General features: G+C 41.5%; 1 protein-coding gene across 2 annotated transcripts in view; it reads right to left on the reverse strand.

Annotated features, from left to right (window-relative positions):
- Positions 1-1,096: 1,096 nt before the first annotated feature.
- The window catches only part of Uba2 (Ubiquitin-like activating enzyme 2), a 160,208-nt gene continuing 142,837 nt past the window's right edge, over positions 1,097-18,467 (reverse strand). For both annotated transcript variants that reach the window (XM_067136665.2, XM_067136666.2), the window contains one exon: positions 1,097-1,648. In XM_067136665.2, the coding sequence (XP_066992766.2) occupies positions 1,473-1,648 (176 nt within the window). In that variant the 3' untranslated portion in view covers positions 1,097-1,472. The remainder of the gene's footprint in view (positions 1,649-18,467) is intronic.

Below are 18,467 nucleotides of genomic sequence, written 5' to 3' on the forward strand. Positions count from 1 at the left end.
TTATGTAACCACTATAAGTGAAAATATAAGTATTGAATAGGTGGAACAAATTAAAACACCTTTATTATTGTTGAACTGGATTTGACCTTGCCGATCAACTACCATTCATTTGGTCTTTTCCATGTTCATCTCTAGATCATAGTGAAAACTAACATTTTTCACTCTTCTAAACAGGTCAGTGTCATCTGCAAAGCACGGGCTGCTAATTTTTCTGCCGTCAATCGAGAGTCCACCATTCCAAACATCGAGAGCTCTCTTGAAGACACACTCTGCCCAGATGTTGTAGAGATGAGGTGATAATATACAACCTTGCCTTACTCCATTTGTCGCATTGAAAATGTCTGAGATATCATCATCCACATTTATGGTGGCTGCATGGTTTTTATAGAGACCATACGATATTAAATATGGGGGAACCCCAAATTCCTTTAGCACCTGCCACAACTTGTCCCCCATAACACAAAAGCCTTTTTGTAGTGAAAAAAAAAAAAAAAAAAAAAAAAAAAAAAAAAAAAAGAAGAAGCAAGGACACAAACCTCATGACTTTTATCGATTTTAAGCAGGAGAATTTGTATACCCAGAAACTAGTAGCAGCTGCTGCCACTGACAAGTGTATTAACTAAAATTATTGTTAAGTTTATAAATGAGTAATTCCTAAACACCCTCATTAAAAAAACAAATTAACACACATTTTTATAACGTGAAAAGTCGATTTCTTGGCCCCTTCAAGTTTGTGTTAATGGGGGTTCACTGTATTCACATGAACACAACTGCATAAAATCTTGAATTAAATGATATCCAATACTAAGAACAAGGGAACTGTGATCATCATATTTCAAATATGTAGTAAATTGTTGACCTACAAATTCTGTAGCATACATACAAAATGCTCATTAAAAAAATTATTCTCAACACAATTCCAAAAATTAAATTCAATATAAAAAATATTTTTAATACTGTGCAATGAAATTGAAGGTAGAAATGCAAGCCAAAGTTAATGTATAGTCCAGCTATTTTTCAAGCGTACTCGGATACTAAATCATGGCTTATGCAATGGAAGCAGGAGACAACACAGGCAATAAAGCTAATATTCTGCTTAGATTAGAGTTTGAAGAAACCAATATGCATTATAGAAAATACAGGCTATACAAAAGGATGATATTGTCACTCTTAGTACATTCAATAAAAAATTGAACAGTGAACTGAACACATTAGTACATCGTAAGACATTGAGAATTACTCAGCATTCTTTCCATTCATTCATGACAAACCACATTACATAACGGGACACAGTAAAAAATATGTTCAATCTTTCACTTGAGACATAACAGCATGTAACATTACTAAATTTAAGACAAAAATTATCATAGTCCAGGACAGGTATTTATAATGTAGCTGAATACACGTGTTTCAATGTACAAATCACAATACACAAAGTAACCATATTTCTAACCAGCAGACAAGTATTGTACTTAAACATCAATAATCACATCTAAGTCATCGTCGTCCTCAGTTTTTCTTTTTTTAGAAACCGAACCATCAGATTCACTAATTGACTTCCTCTTCTTTTCATTTGCTTGTCCAACAGATAAGATGTCATTTTCAATTACTTCCAAGTCGTCATCATCATCATCATCATCTGCACCCCCTGAAATACAAGACAATATCAAGTATTTAAAATGCCATTTCCACATATGAGAGATTTCAATTATAGTTGTCATACTGCTGGAAGATTGATATTTTCACAAATCATACAGTTTTGCTAAGTACAATAACCACACGTTTACGAAACACATCCATGGCCCAAAATAGCTTATTTACAGGATAAAAGAAAGAAACAATGATCACCACCACTCAACAACTGACCCATACAAGTTTTCAGTCTTTAAATTTATACCCTTGAAACTTATGTGTTCTCTTCTCATTATGTCTATACAATAACTTTAACCTTTTGCACTCTGATTTATTTTCAGTATTGCTTGTAGCCTTCTCTTATTTATTTCAATACTTTGGTCAGAAAGTTTCCTCTACTGCAACATAATGGATTTTTCCAAACAAAATACAAGTAAATGCTGGAAAGAATGTAAAATTTAGTCAATGAGTGGCTCCCTTTACATATTGTGTTTTAGAACACACTGCACAGTCCTTATGCTTTCCCTCAGGATGTGGAATTAAGATGTGAAGTTTGCCGTCAAAGCGTTTTTCCTTGGCTGCCTCTCTCGGACTCCTTCCCATCCCGATGATTTCCAACCAAGTCTAACACAAGGCTCCGGTGAAACTGATTATGTTTCATCACTTTCTCGCCCCTTTTGGATGCAGTTTGATTGTACAAGTAGTAGCTATTTACAATACTGACCTCCATCCCCCAGAAGAAAAGTTTCTGCCACCATTTCAAAGTTTTCCTAAGAAAACAGTAGGATGCAGATAAGTGGTCTGCTGTGTCCACTCCTCCCATACATTGGCTGTAGCTGACAATGACTTTAGGTTTTTCAATTATTTCATCACCCCTGCCCCCCATTTTCCTGTTAATTGGTACTAAGCCTGCTGAATCATTGGTGGAAGAAGGCATTGTGATGACGCCTGTCTCGCCAGGCGAACACTAACATCTCACTGTTGCGGAATGCAATATGTTCTCCTTGCTTGACTTTTGGCTTTTTTATGCATGGTGGCACTCTTAGGCATTATTGTGCCTATTAGATAGCATTTCACATAAAGAAGTCCTTTTGCAAGAACTGGGCTTGTGTGTATAAATGTGATACCATTCAGCACCTTGGACGGACCGGCACAATTTTTAGTACACTTGAAGGACTATTCTTGCAGTGAAGGGCAAACCTGGCTTCACCAAAGATTCAGTAGTTAGCTTGCCAAACTATGGAACAAATGTATATACATAACTTGTCTTAGAATCAGCAAGGATGTACAATCGGATTCCCCACTTATTAGGCTTCTTGGGGTTGTAAGTAATAAAACATATTCTTCCTTTGAAGGACACCACAGATTCATCGATATGAATTTCTTGTCCAGGAGCATATTCTCTAAACTTCACGCCTAGAAAACTTTAGATAGTGCCTAACTTTTTGTGTTCTTATTCTGACTGAACTGTCATTGTCTGAGGGTGGTTTCTGCAAGTGCAGCATCCAAAATATTTGAAAGAAAAAAAACCCACCACCAACCCAACCCTAGTTCGTTTTAAAACATCTTGAAAGAAAAAATGGAATTTTACAAGTCTTGCGACCAGTAATCTTGTATGTTGGGAATTTCTGTAAGTCCCATATTAATAATGACTCTTAGCAAAGCCCACATTTCTGGTTTACGTACATCTGTCCATGAATGCCATACAGAGCTTTCCTTCAGGGTCTGCTTTGAGATTATCAGCCTGGGGTATCTATTTGTTTCTTCAACAATTTCTTTTTTTTTCAAAAGTTCTGGGGTAAAAAAGAAAGCTTGAAGTAGTCTATAGGGGTTGTACCAACGAGCTAGAATAACATAGAGAGGCGGAAGCGCTGCCTAGGTGAACCTAATAGAACGAACGTCCGTCATGTTTCCTGTGGTCACACAAGCAAGGGGGCATAGCCTTTAAATGACGAAAAGTGTAGAAAATGTGCATTTTAGAATCGCTGGGGGAGAATTAAAGACCGTTGCCGAAAGCTTGAAGCATGAAAGCGAATACCGCCACTTCATCATATTGCGGCACGAGGCCAACATCACGATTAGTTGATTGTAGGGTAGTTCGAAATCATCGCACAGTGACATACGAATAGGCCTCGAAATCGGAACAAGAGGATTACCCTGCTTGGCTGTTGTGGTTAAGTGTAAATTAGAATAAAAACGATGGACATAAATATTTATGACAGGAAACCTTAAAATCATAGCGACCTACAATAGGTTACAACCTCATTCTGTTCATATTTTTAAAATTATTGCATCCTCATGAGTACTGTGTTCCTTTCTTAATCTGTTTACCCTCCCGGGTTGGTTTTTCCCACGGACTCAGCGACGGATCCCACCTCTACCACCTCAAGGACAGTGTTCTGGAGCGTGAGACATTGTGTCGGGGGATACAACTGTGAGGGAGGGCTGCACCTGCTATGCTGAACATGGGCCTTTGGGGGGGAGAATGAAGTGGCCGTGGCCTTAAGTTAGGTACCATCCCGGCATTTGCCTGGAGGAGAAGTGGGAAACCACGGAAAATCACTTTGTGGATGGCTGAGGTGGGGAGTCGAACCCACTTCTACTCAGTAGACCTCCCCAGGCTGATAGAATCCTGTTACAGCCCTCGTGCCCCTTTTCAAATTTCGTGGCGGAGCTGGGAATCAAACCCGGGCTTCCAGGGGTGGCAGCTGCTTACGCTAACTAGTGCACCACAGAGGCGGCCCATGAATACTTTACCACAATAATCGTTTAATGTAATTATTTATTATAATATAGGGGGGATATCATGTTTCTCCCATTACCATATCATACTGGGATTACTAGCTGAAAGGTAAGCTTGAAAGTTGTCCATTATGAAGTGTGGCATAGTTTTAAAAACCAAGGCAACAGACATCTACAATAAAGGCTGTATACATTTCAAAAATAGCAGTAAAATGCTGTATTTATCATACTTGGTGTATGTTTGAACGAAATAAGTGATTTTTTTGTGGTTACGTTTTCTTGGTGGTGGGCGCTCCATTTCCTTTATTTGTAAATGTGAATGAAAATTAAATGGGGCTGGAAATGTACAGAGCATAAGCAACTGAATTGAGTGGGATACCATTTATCTCTTTTCGTCCTCACAACGCATTGTTCGGTTAATTCCTTGTTCTTTAAACGAAATCTGAAACAAAATTCGACAAATAATTACCGTGGCTATCCGTACTCAATAAATTAATCTAAAAAGCCACCTAATCGACGATTAGGTGGCTTTTTAGATTAATTTATTGATTATACTCATCGATACGGCCATGAAGTGGACAGCTTGCTATCTGTACTTTCGCTAAGTAAACAATAAAATGGATTTAATTACAAACAGAAATTACAAAAAGGAATCTCGGCTATAATTCAGTAATACTTACTTAAAGTACGATATATCCTTGGTTTTATTACTCCGATTAGTACAACCATATGCTGAGCTTACGGCTGGCATACTTGAAAGCGAGAATCTATGTTTTCACTTCTTAAAACTTAGGGAATTAAATTGACATGCACGATCTCCGTCACCTCAACATATGCTCTCGCGCCAATTCGCTTTGTTTTGACAACCGTTAACATGGCTGCCCCTTATCAACTTGCTTCAAGCAGGGAGCACTTATGTCAGGTATACAGCCCCTCTATGTTATTCTAGCTCATTGGGTTGTACACTGTGAAGGCACTTCCTACCACCAGTTTGAACACCAGTACTAAAATGTCCAGTACTCTGATTTGTATCATTTGCTTGCCTCCACTGATACACTAACCCCGTAGTTGAAGTATCAACTCCACCCACTATATCTGTATCACTATAAGTATGAACATTGTTTCTCTGTTACCTGTCCCTGTTGTTACCATTGGACTGTTCATCTTCGCTGCCATTATCGTCTACACATGGAAGGAAGGAGGGGTTAGAGTCACCATTGTTATTTAGAATAGATGGGCCTGCTACACAATGTATTTTCCTTTTTACAGATTCACGACTAAATTGCCGCTCTTTCTCGGGCACATCATCTTCACTGTCACTACGTAAATTATGCAATTCTTCATCCAGAGTAATAGAAAAATTATCATCAGATGAATTCCATTCATCCAAGAATTTACTCATTTCTTGTTTTTTTTAGTACCTTCTCCGTACTTACCGATGTTAATACATAACTACAAGAATATTTATAATGGAAAACAGGCACTGAACTTCAGTAATACACACTACAGCATAACATGACGGTCGGTGCAAATGGCGATTTCCATTGAAAAAAAAAAAAAAAAAAAAAAAAAAAAAAAAAAAAAAAACCACCAATGTGATAGGGAGAAAAAGTATGCCTTAAAAGGATAGCAGGCCATTGCAATCCAAGGAGAATAATGCAGCAACCATCCAACCAACATATTGTTTATGAATAATCAAATAGATGGCAGAGAACGCCAGTAGAAGACAATGTCGACACTGGAGCTGCTACTACAACCAGTAATAAGCTAGAACTGGCATACCAACTGACCAGGAACACCTACAACAAAAAGTGTTCTCCTGAAACACAAATGAAGCACTATCAGACTGTCACCTGGCATGAAGCCTTATATGCTTCAAAATGTCTAATATTCAACAGGAAGGGAGTCACGGACAAGCTCGAAATCCAGGAGACAAAAGATATTGAGGAAGGTATTAGGACCAGTCAAGGAAAGTAATGAATACAAAAGGCTACCCAACCAAGAGTGCTACAAATACTGTCAAAAAAAGACATGGACATGGCCAGGAAGAGACGCCTAGCATTTTATGGACACATCTACACGATGCATCCTGCCAGACAGTCCAACAAGCTTCTCGTTTTCTGGCAAAAGAGGAAGACCAAGTCACCATGGTTGATGGAAGTAAACGAAGACCTGCAGGAACTGGGAGGAACAAAAAGAGAATTAAAACATTACAAGATGGTGGTTCATCCAGAGGTGACACATGAAAGCGAAACTATTTTTAAAGTCACTCAGAGAAATAGAATAGACAAAATCCTAAAAGTAGAGAGCAGAATAGCTAAATAAATGCATAAAAAATTAATACATAAAAAACATCAAAAAGATGGACAATAGTGGGTAGTGCCAAATGAAGTGGTGTACAGTAGTGATGGGATATTCGATTCAGTTTACTGAATCAATTCATTCGATTCCGTTTACATTACTGAATCTATGCAGTGATCTAATTCACGGCACATTAGAGTCACCGTTCCTATCGCATCTGAGTACTGTGTACTGATATGACAGCAGCAACAACATTCAATGCTTGCTGCTTGGTCTTTCCTATGCGTCATCTCTAGCTTTCAGATTCAGGTTTCTCCTGCAGCCACCACTTCACATCAAATTTTGATGTTACATAGCCTTTCCCCTACAGTGACAACTCCATTAAATCTGCTATGGTAATGGAGTAAACCATACAGCCAGTGTCTCCACGCCAAGTGTTGGGCGGCGATAAATAGCCTGACCCACTATAAGGACCAACGGCTAATGGCGGAGGAGTCCTTATAGAAGGGAAATGGGTCCTCAGTAGAGGAAATGCCACTGAAACTCCATTTCAACTCTAGCGCCTGTGCTCCAGAGGAGCGGCTCCATGTTAGGAGCGGCCTACAAGTTTCGGCTGGCAGCAGCTCTAAAATGCTTTTGGGAGTGGCGAACCCATCGTAATAAAAGCCTATATGATGACAAGTGTATTGAAGCCTCGGAAAATGCTAGGGCGTTCCCCAGAAGCGGCGTGCAAAATGCTAGGCTGTTTCCCACAAGCGACGTGCAGTTCTTGTGATGCTGGGAGAAATATAAGAAATGGTATGGGCTACCAGCAACCAAATACATCAAGATAGCGACCATCAATGTAGGGACACTAACAGGGAAAGTGGAAAAAATTGTAGATTTTATGGCTGACAAAGATATAGCATTGTTGGGAATCAGTGAGACCAAACGGAAAGAAAAAGGTGAGAGGAAACTAAAGAAAGGATGCACCTTATACTACTTTGCATAGTGGAGGAAGAGAAGGCAAAAATGGTGTAGGTCTCAGAATTAGAAAAGACCTACAGGAATACCTACAATTGGTGGAAAACATAAATGACAGGTTGATTAAGGTCAGATTGAGGCTTGAAACCAGTGTTAACAGATATAATTCAAGGGTATGCTCAACAAACAGGAAATACAGATACGGATCTAGAGGACTATCTTGAATATTTGGAAGGCCATACACAGGACAAACAAGTTGTGATCACAGGAGACATGAATGCCCAAGTAGGTCAGGAAAGAAAAGGAGATGAAGAGCTTATAGGACCATTTGGATATGGGAAGAGAAACAAGACTGGAGATATTTTGGTAGACTTTTGTAGATTTTTTTGCAAGCTGCTTTACGTCGCACCGACACAGATAGGTGTTATGGCGACAATGGGAGAGGTAGGGCCTAGGAATGGGAAGGAAGCGGCCGTGGCGTTAATTAAGGTACAGCCGCAGCATTTGCCTGGTGTGAAAATGGGAAACCACGGAAAACCATCTTCAGTGCTGCCGACTGTGGGGTTCGAACCCACTATCTCCCGGAAGAGAGCTCACTGCCGCATGCTCCTAACCGTACGTCCAACTCGCCCGGTGTAGGAGAAATGAGCTGACCTTTGGTAACACATGGATAGAATTCTACACAATATCAAAGAGAAGATGATGGCGAGCAAGTAAAGTCTATGCACTTTGCTGATGATATTGTAGTTTGAGGAGATAATGAAGAGGAAGTACACACACAAGTTGATTTATGGAATGAGAAGAAATTTTGGAATGAAGATTAGTACTGCAAAAAGCAAGACTTTGATCATGACAAGAGGCAACAGAAAATCCAGGTGAGTGATAAAAATAGGAAATGAACCTCTTGAAGTTGTGAAAATTTTAAAATATTTGGGCAGCAAGATGTCACAAGATGGAAATTTGGATGGAGAAATTGATTTAAGAATACAGCAGCCTGCAAGTTTCTACCAGTGTGTGAGAGATATTGTCTGGAACAAAGATGTGCCAATGAAGTGCAAGAACGTTTTATACTCGTCCTATAATAAATCTATACTGACCTATGCTTCAGCAGTCTGGACGTTGACTAAGTGGAACCAAAGTATGATGCAAGCAGGTGAAAGGAGGTTCTTGAGGAGGATACAGGGAAAGAAGACGAGACAGAATACAAAATGAGGAAATAAGGAGAAGCGTGGGAGTGTGTAAACTTCAAGAGGAGATTGATATAGCAACGCTAAAATGGTTTGGACATATAATGAGAATGCCAGGAGAGAGAATACCAAAGAGAACATTCATGGATACAGAGACTGCGAAGAGGCCTACGGGACGGCCTAGAATGAGATGGACAATCTCTGTTGTGGACTGTATAACAAACAGAGGAGTCGATAGAAATAAAGTACTAGAAGAGGAATAGAGGAAAGATCGAGTAAGGTGGAGGGCTTTGGTACACTACCCTACCCAAAGAGAATCTGGAAAAGGGAATGGATGAGAAGAAAATGAAAAAATATCTTTACACAAAATCATCAGTGATCTGCATTTAGAGCTGTCACCCAGGTGGGAGATTTTCTATCAATTGTTTGCCTAGTCTTTTCTTAAATGATTTCAAAGAACATGGAAATTTCATTTGTATTCACGGTAAGTACATATTACAAAACAAATAAGTTAAAAAATGAAATGCAGGAAAAAGTAGGTACTTGTGTACCTACATGCTCGTTATGTTACAGTACAAAACTTACGTAGTTAAAAATAATAATAACATAAAGAAGACGAACAGACATAACACAAATTTTATACACTGGCTTATGGTTTTCCCACAGTTCTCTCAAAGTCACAACTCTATTATATATACAAATTAGATGTATACTCTTGACGCTCAACGCATACCCACGCGGTATCTTCTGATCTCAAAACTTGGCCCACCCTGGTAATAATAAGGGTTGTCAGTCTGCCTGCCCTAGTGATCAGGGCTGTCAGTCGGTTCCTTTCCTCTGGACACAAGGGGCGTGTGTCGTTTAAAAGGCAAGTGAGTGCTGTGAAAAGCAAGGTTGTCACATTTTGCATCGATTATTTAAACATGTTAAGATTTAATTTATTCTAAAGTCAAAATATAAATATAAAAACTTGATCATGAACCACGAACCAATATCGCAGAATAATCTGTTTTGTGCTTAACCCGTGCGGTGGTTGCAGACGTTGAAAGAAAGAAAGAAAGAAAGAAAGAAAAAACAGGAAGAAGGAACTGGCAAATAAACTCTACAAATACTAAACTTAAATTGGTACCAAAGTAGGCCTATTAAAAAATTAATTTTATGCTGCTAATATCAGTATCTCGCTTTCAGTAAAGAAAGGAAAAGTACAACAATTTTTTACAACTTGTTTTATGTTGCACCGACACAGATAGGTGTTATGGCGACGATGGGCTATGAAAGGCCTAGGAGTGGGAAGTGCCCGTGGCCTTAATTAAGGTACTTCCCCAGCATTTGCCTGGTGTGGAAATGGGAAACCACGGGGATCCATCTTCAGAGCTGCCGACAGTGGGGCTTGAACCCATTATCTCCCCGATGCAAGCACACAGCTACGCGCCCCTAACCGCACGGCCAACTCACCTGGCAAAGGAAAAGTGAAATCACGAACTAGGGACTGGAATAATAATAATAATAATAATAATAATAATAATTGTCCGCCTCTGTGGTGTAATGGTTAGTGTGATTAGCTGCCACCCCCGGAGGCCCGGGTTCGACTCCTGGCTCTGCCACGAAATTTGAAAAGTGGTACGAGGGCTGGAACGGGGTCCACTCAGACTCGGGAGGTCAAATGAGTAGAGGTGGGTTCGATTCCCACCTCAGCCATCCTGGAAGTGGTTTTCCGTGTTTTCCTTCTTCTTCTCCAGGCAAATGCCGGGATGGTACCTAACTTAAGGCCACAGCCGCTTCCATCCCTCTTCCTTGCCTATCCTTTCCAATCTTCCCATCCCCCACCAAGGCCCCTGTTCCGCATAGCAGGTGAGGCTGCCTGGGCGAGGTACTTTTCATTCTCCCAAGTTGTATCCCCCAACCCAATCTCTCACGCTCCAGGTCACTGCCCTTGAGGCGGTAGAGGTAGGATCCCTCGCTGATTCAGAGGGGAAAACCAACCCTGGAGGGTAAGCAAATTAATAATAATAATAATAATAATAATAAATATCGGAGTACTATTTCGGACAAAAAATAGCCAGCAAACTTAGCTACTTTTAAAACAAATGCCGTATTAACCTTACCTCTATTCGTCGTCCTCGTCATTGTCTGCTAGGTGAATTACAAATCTATCTTGGTTGCTATCCGTGTCGTGTTTCATGTACCTCTCTTCTGTCTTAATGGTGCTGCGAACACAAGCAGATCACCTCTCAGGACCGATCGTTCCAGCTCCTTCACGCAGAAGCTGACACACACTAGCACTCAAAGTTGGCGTAACATTATTTTTCCTAACATACGCCTTCAGCTGAGACCAGATCATTTCTATGGGTTTTAAAGTCCAGTGATATGGAGGGAGTTGCAAAACTTCGTGTCCACATGAGGCTGCGATCTCCTCTACAGCACACTTTTTACTGATATTGGCTGACTTGATTTCCTGCAATATAACTGCCTTGATGGGTACAGGTTTTGGCACAGGAATGTCACTGTACTCCATAAACTTAATAATGTCCTTAATAGCTTGCTTTGTCCATCACGATTACACATTTTCGGTCACGTGGTAGGTTCTCTAGAAGATGAGACCTAAACCAGTTTTCGAAAACTTGAGCTGTCATTTCGTCATGGATATCAGCTTTGCAGTCTCCAATGTTTTTAGTCGATAAATAAAGGCAATTCTCAACCCAGCCCTCACTGCCTCCAGCATGCAATACCATAATACGCTTGCCTCACGATGCTGGTGCTTTCAGTATGCAATTACAAGTTCCATCATCCCACCCTTTCTTCACAATGTCATGAGTATCGTACCAAGTTTCATCTACATAGACTACTCTGCACCCCTCGGAATGCAACTTCCGGAGACGGTCTATTAATTTATATTGCCAAGCTACTATTCTAGCAGATTCTATTACAATCAGTTTTTTCCTCAGAATACAGAAACAATACTCAAGTTTTATCAACAGCTGTCGTAATGTAGTTTTTTCATAAGGAAAGCCACACACATTTTTCTAATGTTTTAACAGTTCCTGTACGGTTGGTGACTTACCTTTAGTAAAGAATGCATATACCTCGCGCCTCACCAAATCACAGCAAAAATAATCAATTTTATTAAAGATAACCCTATTATTATCATACTCTTTTGGAGTTGTAGGTCCCCTCTTTACTATTTTACTTATAGTTTCCTGTTAAGTTTCAACATTTTAGTTGTCTCAGAAATATAACCCTTGCGTACGTTGTTCTTCATAACGTATTCGTATGCGTTACATACCAGCCGTTGATTTTGCTTACTTAAAGTTTAGTCGCCTTTCTTTTCTCCGCGGAACGACTACTACCCAGCTGAGTATCACTCGCGGACACGGAACCAGTACTACTCGGTCGATTATCACTGTTACTGGTGCTCGGTCGAAGATTGTTTGCGTGCACTGGCAGATTTAATTCAGGATTTTCAGATGCGATAATTTCCAGGTGTGATTTCCACGGCCTCCACATTACTGCATGAAGCGAAGTGAAAAGCAACACACTTCACGAATATTAATTAACGAAGCAAAGAAATAATCCAAAAACTTTCAAACAGCGAACAAAGTAAGTGTGAATTGTCTTAGCTGAAAAAAGAGACTGACGACTATTTAACAAGAGGTGCATTAGCAACAGAGCTGTGAGGATTTCTGAAGGGGAATGCAAACTTCCGTTTTAAAGCCCACTGCCGTCATAAATCACCCCCTGCTACGATAGTGAGTGGCCAGGGGGATCAAAAGTTTGCCGAACTGTTTGAATGCCGCTGGTACGGGTTGCCTGTCTCAGCTATAAAAATAATGTGTTTGCTATAAGTAGCCTACATATTAAATGTAACTCAAATAAGTTGCTTTACTTCACATCGACACAGAGAGGCCTTATGGCGACGATGGGCTAGGTGAGGAAAGGAAGAGGCCGTGGCCTTACTTAGGGTACAACATCAGCATTTGCCTGGTGTGGAAATGGGAAACCATGGAAAACCATCTTGATGATGATGATGATGCTTGTTGTTTTAAGGGGCCTAACATCGAAGGTCATCGGCCCCTAATGGTACGAAATGAAAGAACAAAAATTGCAAAGGCATCCACTGACCAAAATAAAAATAAAATATGGCATGAAGAATGAATGGATGGAAAGGAACTCAACAAAACACAAAACAAACAAACAAAAACCAGTGGATCGGGCGCAATACAGATCGAAAATGACATTATTACCGACCAAGGAACCACTTATAAAGCACAATGATGCTTGGTGTCTAAAGGGGGTGCAAAATCCACGTCTAAGGCCCCACAGAATGGTACATGTCACGAGTAAAATAGAACCAGGGTATGTGTCATGTTGGGGTATTAATCAGAAGGAGCAAAGACTCACGGTGTTCCACAAAAGATGGTACTACTCACAAGTATTGCAATACGTACAAGTAACGCAGACCTATGGTGTGTCTCACACAATGACCCAACTCAGAGTCAACGCAAACCGAGAAGGTTCCCCACCTAGGTGTACTAAACACGGGCGCCGGTATTCCCGTGGTGTTCCTCACATAGTGGGTACTAATCACAGGCAACGCAGACCCACGGTGCTGCTCATATAGTGGTACAACTCACAGGCTACGCCCAGACCCGCGATGTTGCACACATGGGTACGACGCACGGGTACTGGAATCCACCAGGCCAGGCTTTTACTGCTACTAATCACAAACCTATTTCGTACCGAATTTAGTGGTACTACTCGCAAGTACAGGCAACCTATGGTGTTCCCCGCGTGATGGTACGATTCAAAATTAGTTTCATGGTTCTAATTCAGTCAGCCCTTGGTCGCCCCTTTTAGTCGCCTCTTACGACAGGCAGGGGATACCGCATGTGTATGCTACATGTGCGACCCCCACCCGCAGGGGGTAGTGTGCTTGGTCCGCGAGAGGTATTTTATTTCCCTCAAGTCCGCCGGCAAGCCGGTTAGGACCTCCCTATCCGCCACCACCTGGGACGCGCCACGTGGGAGTATCACCTCTCCCCCTGCTACGCCTGCGTAGCAGGTTCGTGGGGAAAACCATCTTAACAGCTGCTGTTGGTAGAATTCCAACCCACCATCCCCCGAATGCAAGCTCATAGCTACGCGACTCTAACTGCACAGCCAACTCACTCGGTTATCATTGAAAACATGTATCTATCAGCAGAGGATTTTTTAAATAGTCATTTTTTGTATAGGCTACCCAATGTATACAGTAGCCTGAGGTTTTCTGATTCAAAATAATTTTATTTAAGTTATTGCGTCAGTGGGCTTATTTACTCACTGTCTACGCACACCGGTGATCTTGTGATTCAATTATTGAAATCCTGTGCAATGATAATTTCGAGTGGTCATGAGCATGACTTTATAGTCATATAATTGCTGGAAAGTTGAAATGAATTAATTGCCAAAGGTCAACTAAGTCATTAAACTAATAAACAGAATAACCTAATAGCCTACGTATTTACTAGCCGGTTTCTTTGGAATTATGTTTTGACTACCTTTCTAACACTGCAAATAAATCCATCTAATATTTAAACCTCCCTGTAAGAAGAGGACAATGAATACAAGTGTGTATTATTTTCAAATAAGCTGAGAGTAGGAGTCCGTTACATCGTATGATTCTTTCAGTGAGCCATGGCCCTGTATGTCTCGATGAAGCAGAAGTTCGGCTACTCGCCAATGTCCAGTGTGCCAATAATGAACCGTGTGCGTGTTGTATCTCACTGATCCGTAGGGACCTAAAAAAATCGCATTTGCGATAAATGCAAATTTTTGAATCTAGTACTGAATCCAAGCCTACGGTAATTCTAATGTGGAATAAAATCATTTTTATGCATAAATAGAAGTGCGAAAAAATGCGAATTGTGAACCAAAATGCTAAATTAGTATGAATATGCGATTTTGGTGTGAATTCTCCAAAAATGTGCTATTTTACTGGCGAAAACAACATATTTCGGCAAAATCGTCAGAAATACTCAAAATATGATGCATAAATCTTTTGACTGTCCCGATCGATTGCTGCTTGCTGACTTTAATCGATATTTACAATGGGAATAGCAAGGGGAATAAGATCTGTATCGATTATCAAAATATAAATAGTGTCTCATGGAAATAACGAGAGAGACGAAGCGTTGTTTTGCTACTGTTCAAAACTGAAACTAGTGAAGAGTAGAAAGTTGAGCAATTGTTTAGGTTATGGGGCGCACGACAAAAACTGCGCACGAAAGGGCTCAGCAATATGCAAAGGATGGTTTATATGCCACAGATTCAGCGACAGTGTTTTCCAAGTATTGTAACTGCCAAGTTTGGAAAAAGAAGATAGCATTGTGAAATATGTTAAATCTGAAAAACACGTGGGTAAGCAACGCGACAACGAAAGTTCAACCCCTGCTGCTAGTATGTCTCAAAGAAAGCAATCTTATGTGCTTACACAGATAGTTGTAAACGACGAAAAATTTCCACAGATAACTTCTCGAAACACACAGTTGAAGTATTTGCTAAAGCAAATGTACCTCTGGAAAAGCTGGAAAGCAAAGAGCTAAGAGCCTGGATTACTGAGTTTTCAAATGAAGAGTTGCCACGTGCGAGAACTCTACGTGAAGTATATTTACCGGGTAAGTTTCGATTTCATTGATCGGGTACGGTTTAGGTATTACGACATTGAAACCAAGTGCAAAATTGAAGGATACCGAATTTGAGTGTGATTTCCATATCGAACTATCTTACCCGTATCCAATTGATCCCGTAATTTTAAATAATTTTGTTATAATTTGAGGCCTTTTTTCCTTTCTAGAAGTTGCATCTGACCACCAGAAAAGAACAGCAGAGGCTCTAGTGGGGAAGAACATCAACACTGTGATGAAACTAGAGATAGAATGGGCCGTTCCGTTTTTATCATCATATTCCAACTCCTGGCCGGATCGAAAAGAGAGTTGCACGTTGTTTCTGTGAACTATCTTGATGCAGGAAATGCTACAAACTGCTCTCGTGCTATTTTAGAAGCTCTGCGCAGTTATAGTGTACCATATGATACAATTAAAGTGTTTGTTAGTGCAGTGCCCCGTCCATGACCCGGTGTTATGAAACATTAAGTGTGGTCAAAGGGGATAATTTAATTCACGTACAGTGCTGGGCACATAAGATCAGCTTGGTTGGCAATAGTTGGGTCGCAGTGATAACAGATTAAATCATGTGGTTGCGAAGGTAAAGTCTACATTTTTGAAAACAAGAAAGCGAAAATATCATTACAGTAGAACCTCGATAATTCGAAATCGGTTAATTCAAAATCCCGCCTAATTCGAAGAAGCTCTCGTACCCGGAAACATGAGATACAGTTTTGCATGTTATTTAAATTGTTTAATTCGAAATACGGATAATTCGTAATTCAAAGTACAATGTCGGCCCCATTACCGAAATTCAGACTTTTAATTCGAATCTGCCTTTACATTTTCAAACAATAGTATGTTACAGAGTAATTTCTACTCGAAATTTATCCGCTCCGCGTCATAATAGAACGCGCGTTCCTTAACGTGGAAGGGTAGCTTTCCGCACTTACACTCACTTCGGTGGGTCTACAGTGCGCTTCACGATTGCTAAATTGAATGAAATCGGAATTCTTTTGTATTCAACCTTTTAATGAACGCCGTAATATCACTCAACAGGCAGTGTGTGGAAAAACAGAATCCGCGAACACTGGCGATGCCGACAGTTGACGAAAAAGCGTAGGCACCGAACAATATTGTCATTGCCGGTGAAACTGCATTGCTTTATTTTAATGCAAGCCCAAACGGTCTTATGGTTTTAAATGGGTCATAGTAGTACGTTGCAATGCTCATGGGATGGAAGCGAGAAACTTTATCCCCTCGTCACAGGAAAGTTCGATAAACCACAATGTTTCAAAGGCGTCGGGCACTTTCCATGCCAGTACAAAGCATATAAAAATGCGAACAGTACAGAAATCCAAAAAATAATGCATTTGCACAGGGGGACCAGCATAATTTATCCTCGTCTTTGATTGTGTGATTTTTTTTTCTTTCGTTGTGTGAGGTTATGTTTGTCAGTGATTTATCCAAGTGCATTATTTGAACATTGTAAATGCACCTTGTTGGATACATGTCGGAAACAGTTTTTTCCATGGCATTTGAAAGGTTTAAACTGTGAATCGAGGTGATTGCATGTATTAATGGGTCTTAGAATACTTTGTGACGTAGCAAGTGTTTACATTTCTGAAGTACGAAAGAAGTTGGCGGGAAATCGTACAAGGATAGAGTCATAGAAAAGTTCGATTTTAAGGGCATCGGGTACTTCCTTTGTAAATACACTGACTGACAGAGCAAATGCAACACCAAGAAGGAGTGGTCAGAACTTTATACCAATTGCAGGGTAGACTGACGTCACTGAGGTATGCTCATGATGTGAAATGCGCCGCTGTGCTGCGCACGTAGCGAACGATAAATGGGACACGGCGTTGGCGAATGGCCCACTTCGTACCGTGATTTCTCAGCCGACAGTCATTGTAGAACGTGTTGTCGTGTGCCACAGGACACGTGTATAGCTAAGAATGCCAGGCCGCCGTCAACGGAGGCATTTCCAGCAGACAGACGACTTTACGAGGGGTATGGTGATCGGGCTGAGAAGGGCAGGTTGGTCGCTTCGTCAAATCGCAGCCGATACCCATAGGGATGTGTCCACGGTGCAGCGCCTGTGGCGAAGATGGTTGGCGCAGGGACATGTGGCACGTGCGAGGGGTCCAGGCGCAGCCCGAGTGACGTCAGCACGCGAGGATCGGCGCATCCGCCGCCAAGCGGTGGCAGCCCCGCACGCCACGTCAACCGCCATTCTTCAGCATGTGCAAGACACCCTGGCTGTTCCAATATCGACCAGAACAATTTCCCGTCGATTGGTTGAAGGAGGCCTGCACTCCCGGCGTCCGCTCAGAAGACTACCATTGACTCCACAGCATAGACGTACACGCCTGGCATGGTGCCGGGCTAGAGCGACTTGGATGAGGAAATGGCGGAACGTCGTGTTCTCCGATAAGTCACGCTTCTGTTCTGTCAGTGATAGTCACCGCAGACGAGTGTGGCGTCGGCGTGGAGAAAGGTCAAATCCGGCAGTAACTGTGGAGCGCCCTACCGCTAGACAACGCGGCATCATGGTTTGGGGCGCTATTGCGTATGATTCCACGTCACCTCTAGTGCGTATTTAAGGCACGTTAAATGCCCACCGCTACGTGCAGCATGTGCTGCGGCCGGTGGCACTCCCGTACCTTCAGGGGCTGCCCAATGCTCTGTTTCAGCAGGATAATGCCCGCCCACACACTGCTCGCATCTCCCAACAGGCTCTACGAGGTGTACAGATGCTTCCGTGGCCAGCGTACTCTCCGGATCTCTCACCAATCGAACACGTGTGGGATCTCATTGGACGCCGTTTGCAAACTCTGCCCCAGCCTCGTATGGACGACCAACTGTGGCAAATGGTTGACAGAGAATGGAGAACCATCCCTCAGGACACCATCCGCACTCTTATTGACTCTGTACCTCGACGTGTTTCTGCGTGCATCGCCGCTCGCGGTGGTCCTACATCCTACTGAGTCGATGCCGTGCG

The sequence above is a fragment of the Anabrus simplex genome, chromosome 1 (assembly GCF_040414725.1).
Source record: "Anabrus simplex isolate iqAnaSimp1 chromosome 1, ASM4041472v1, whole genome shotgun sequence".
NCBI lineage: Eukaryota > Metazoa > Arthropoda > Insecta > Orthoptera > Tettigoniidae > Anabrus > Anabrus simplex.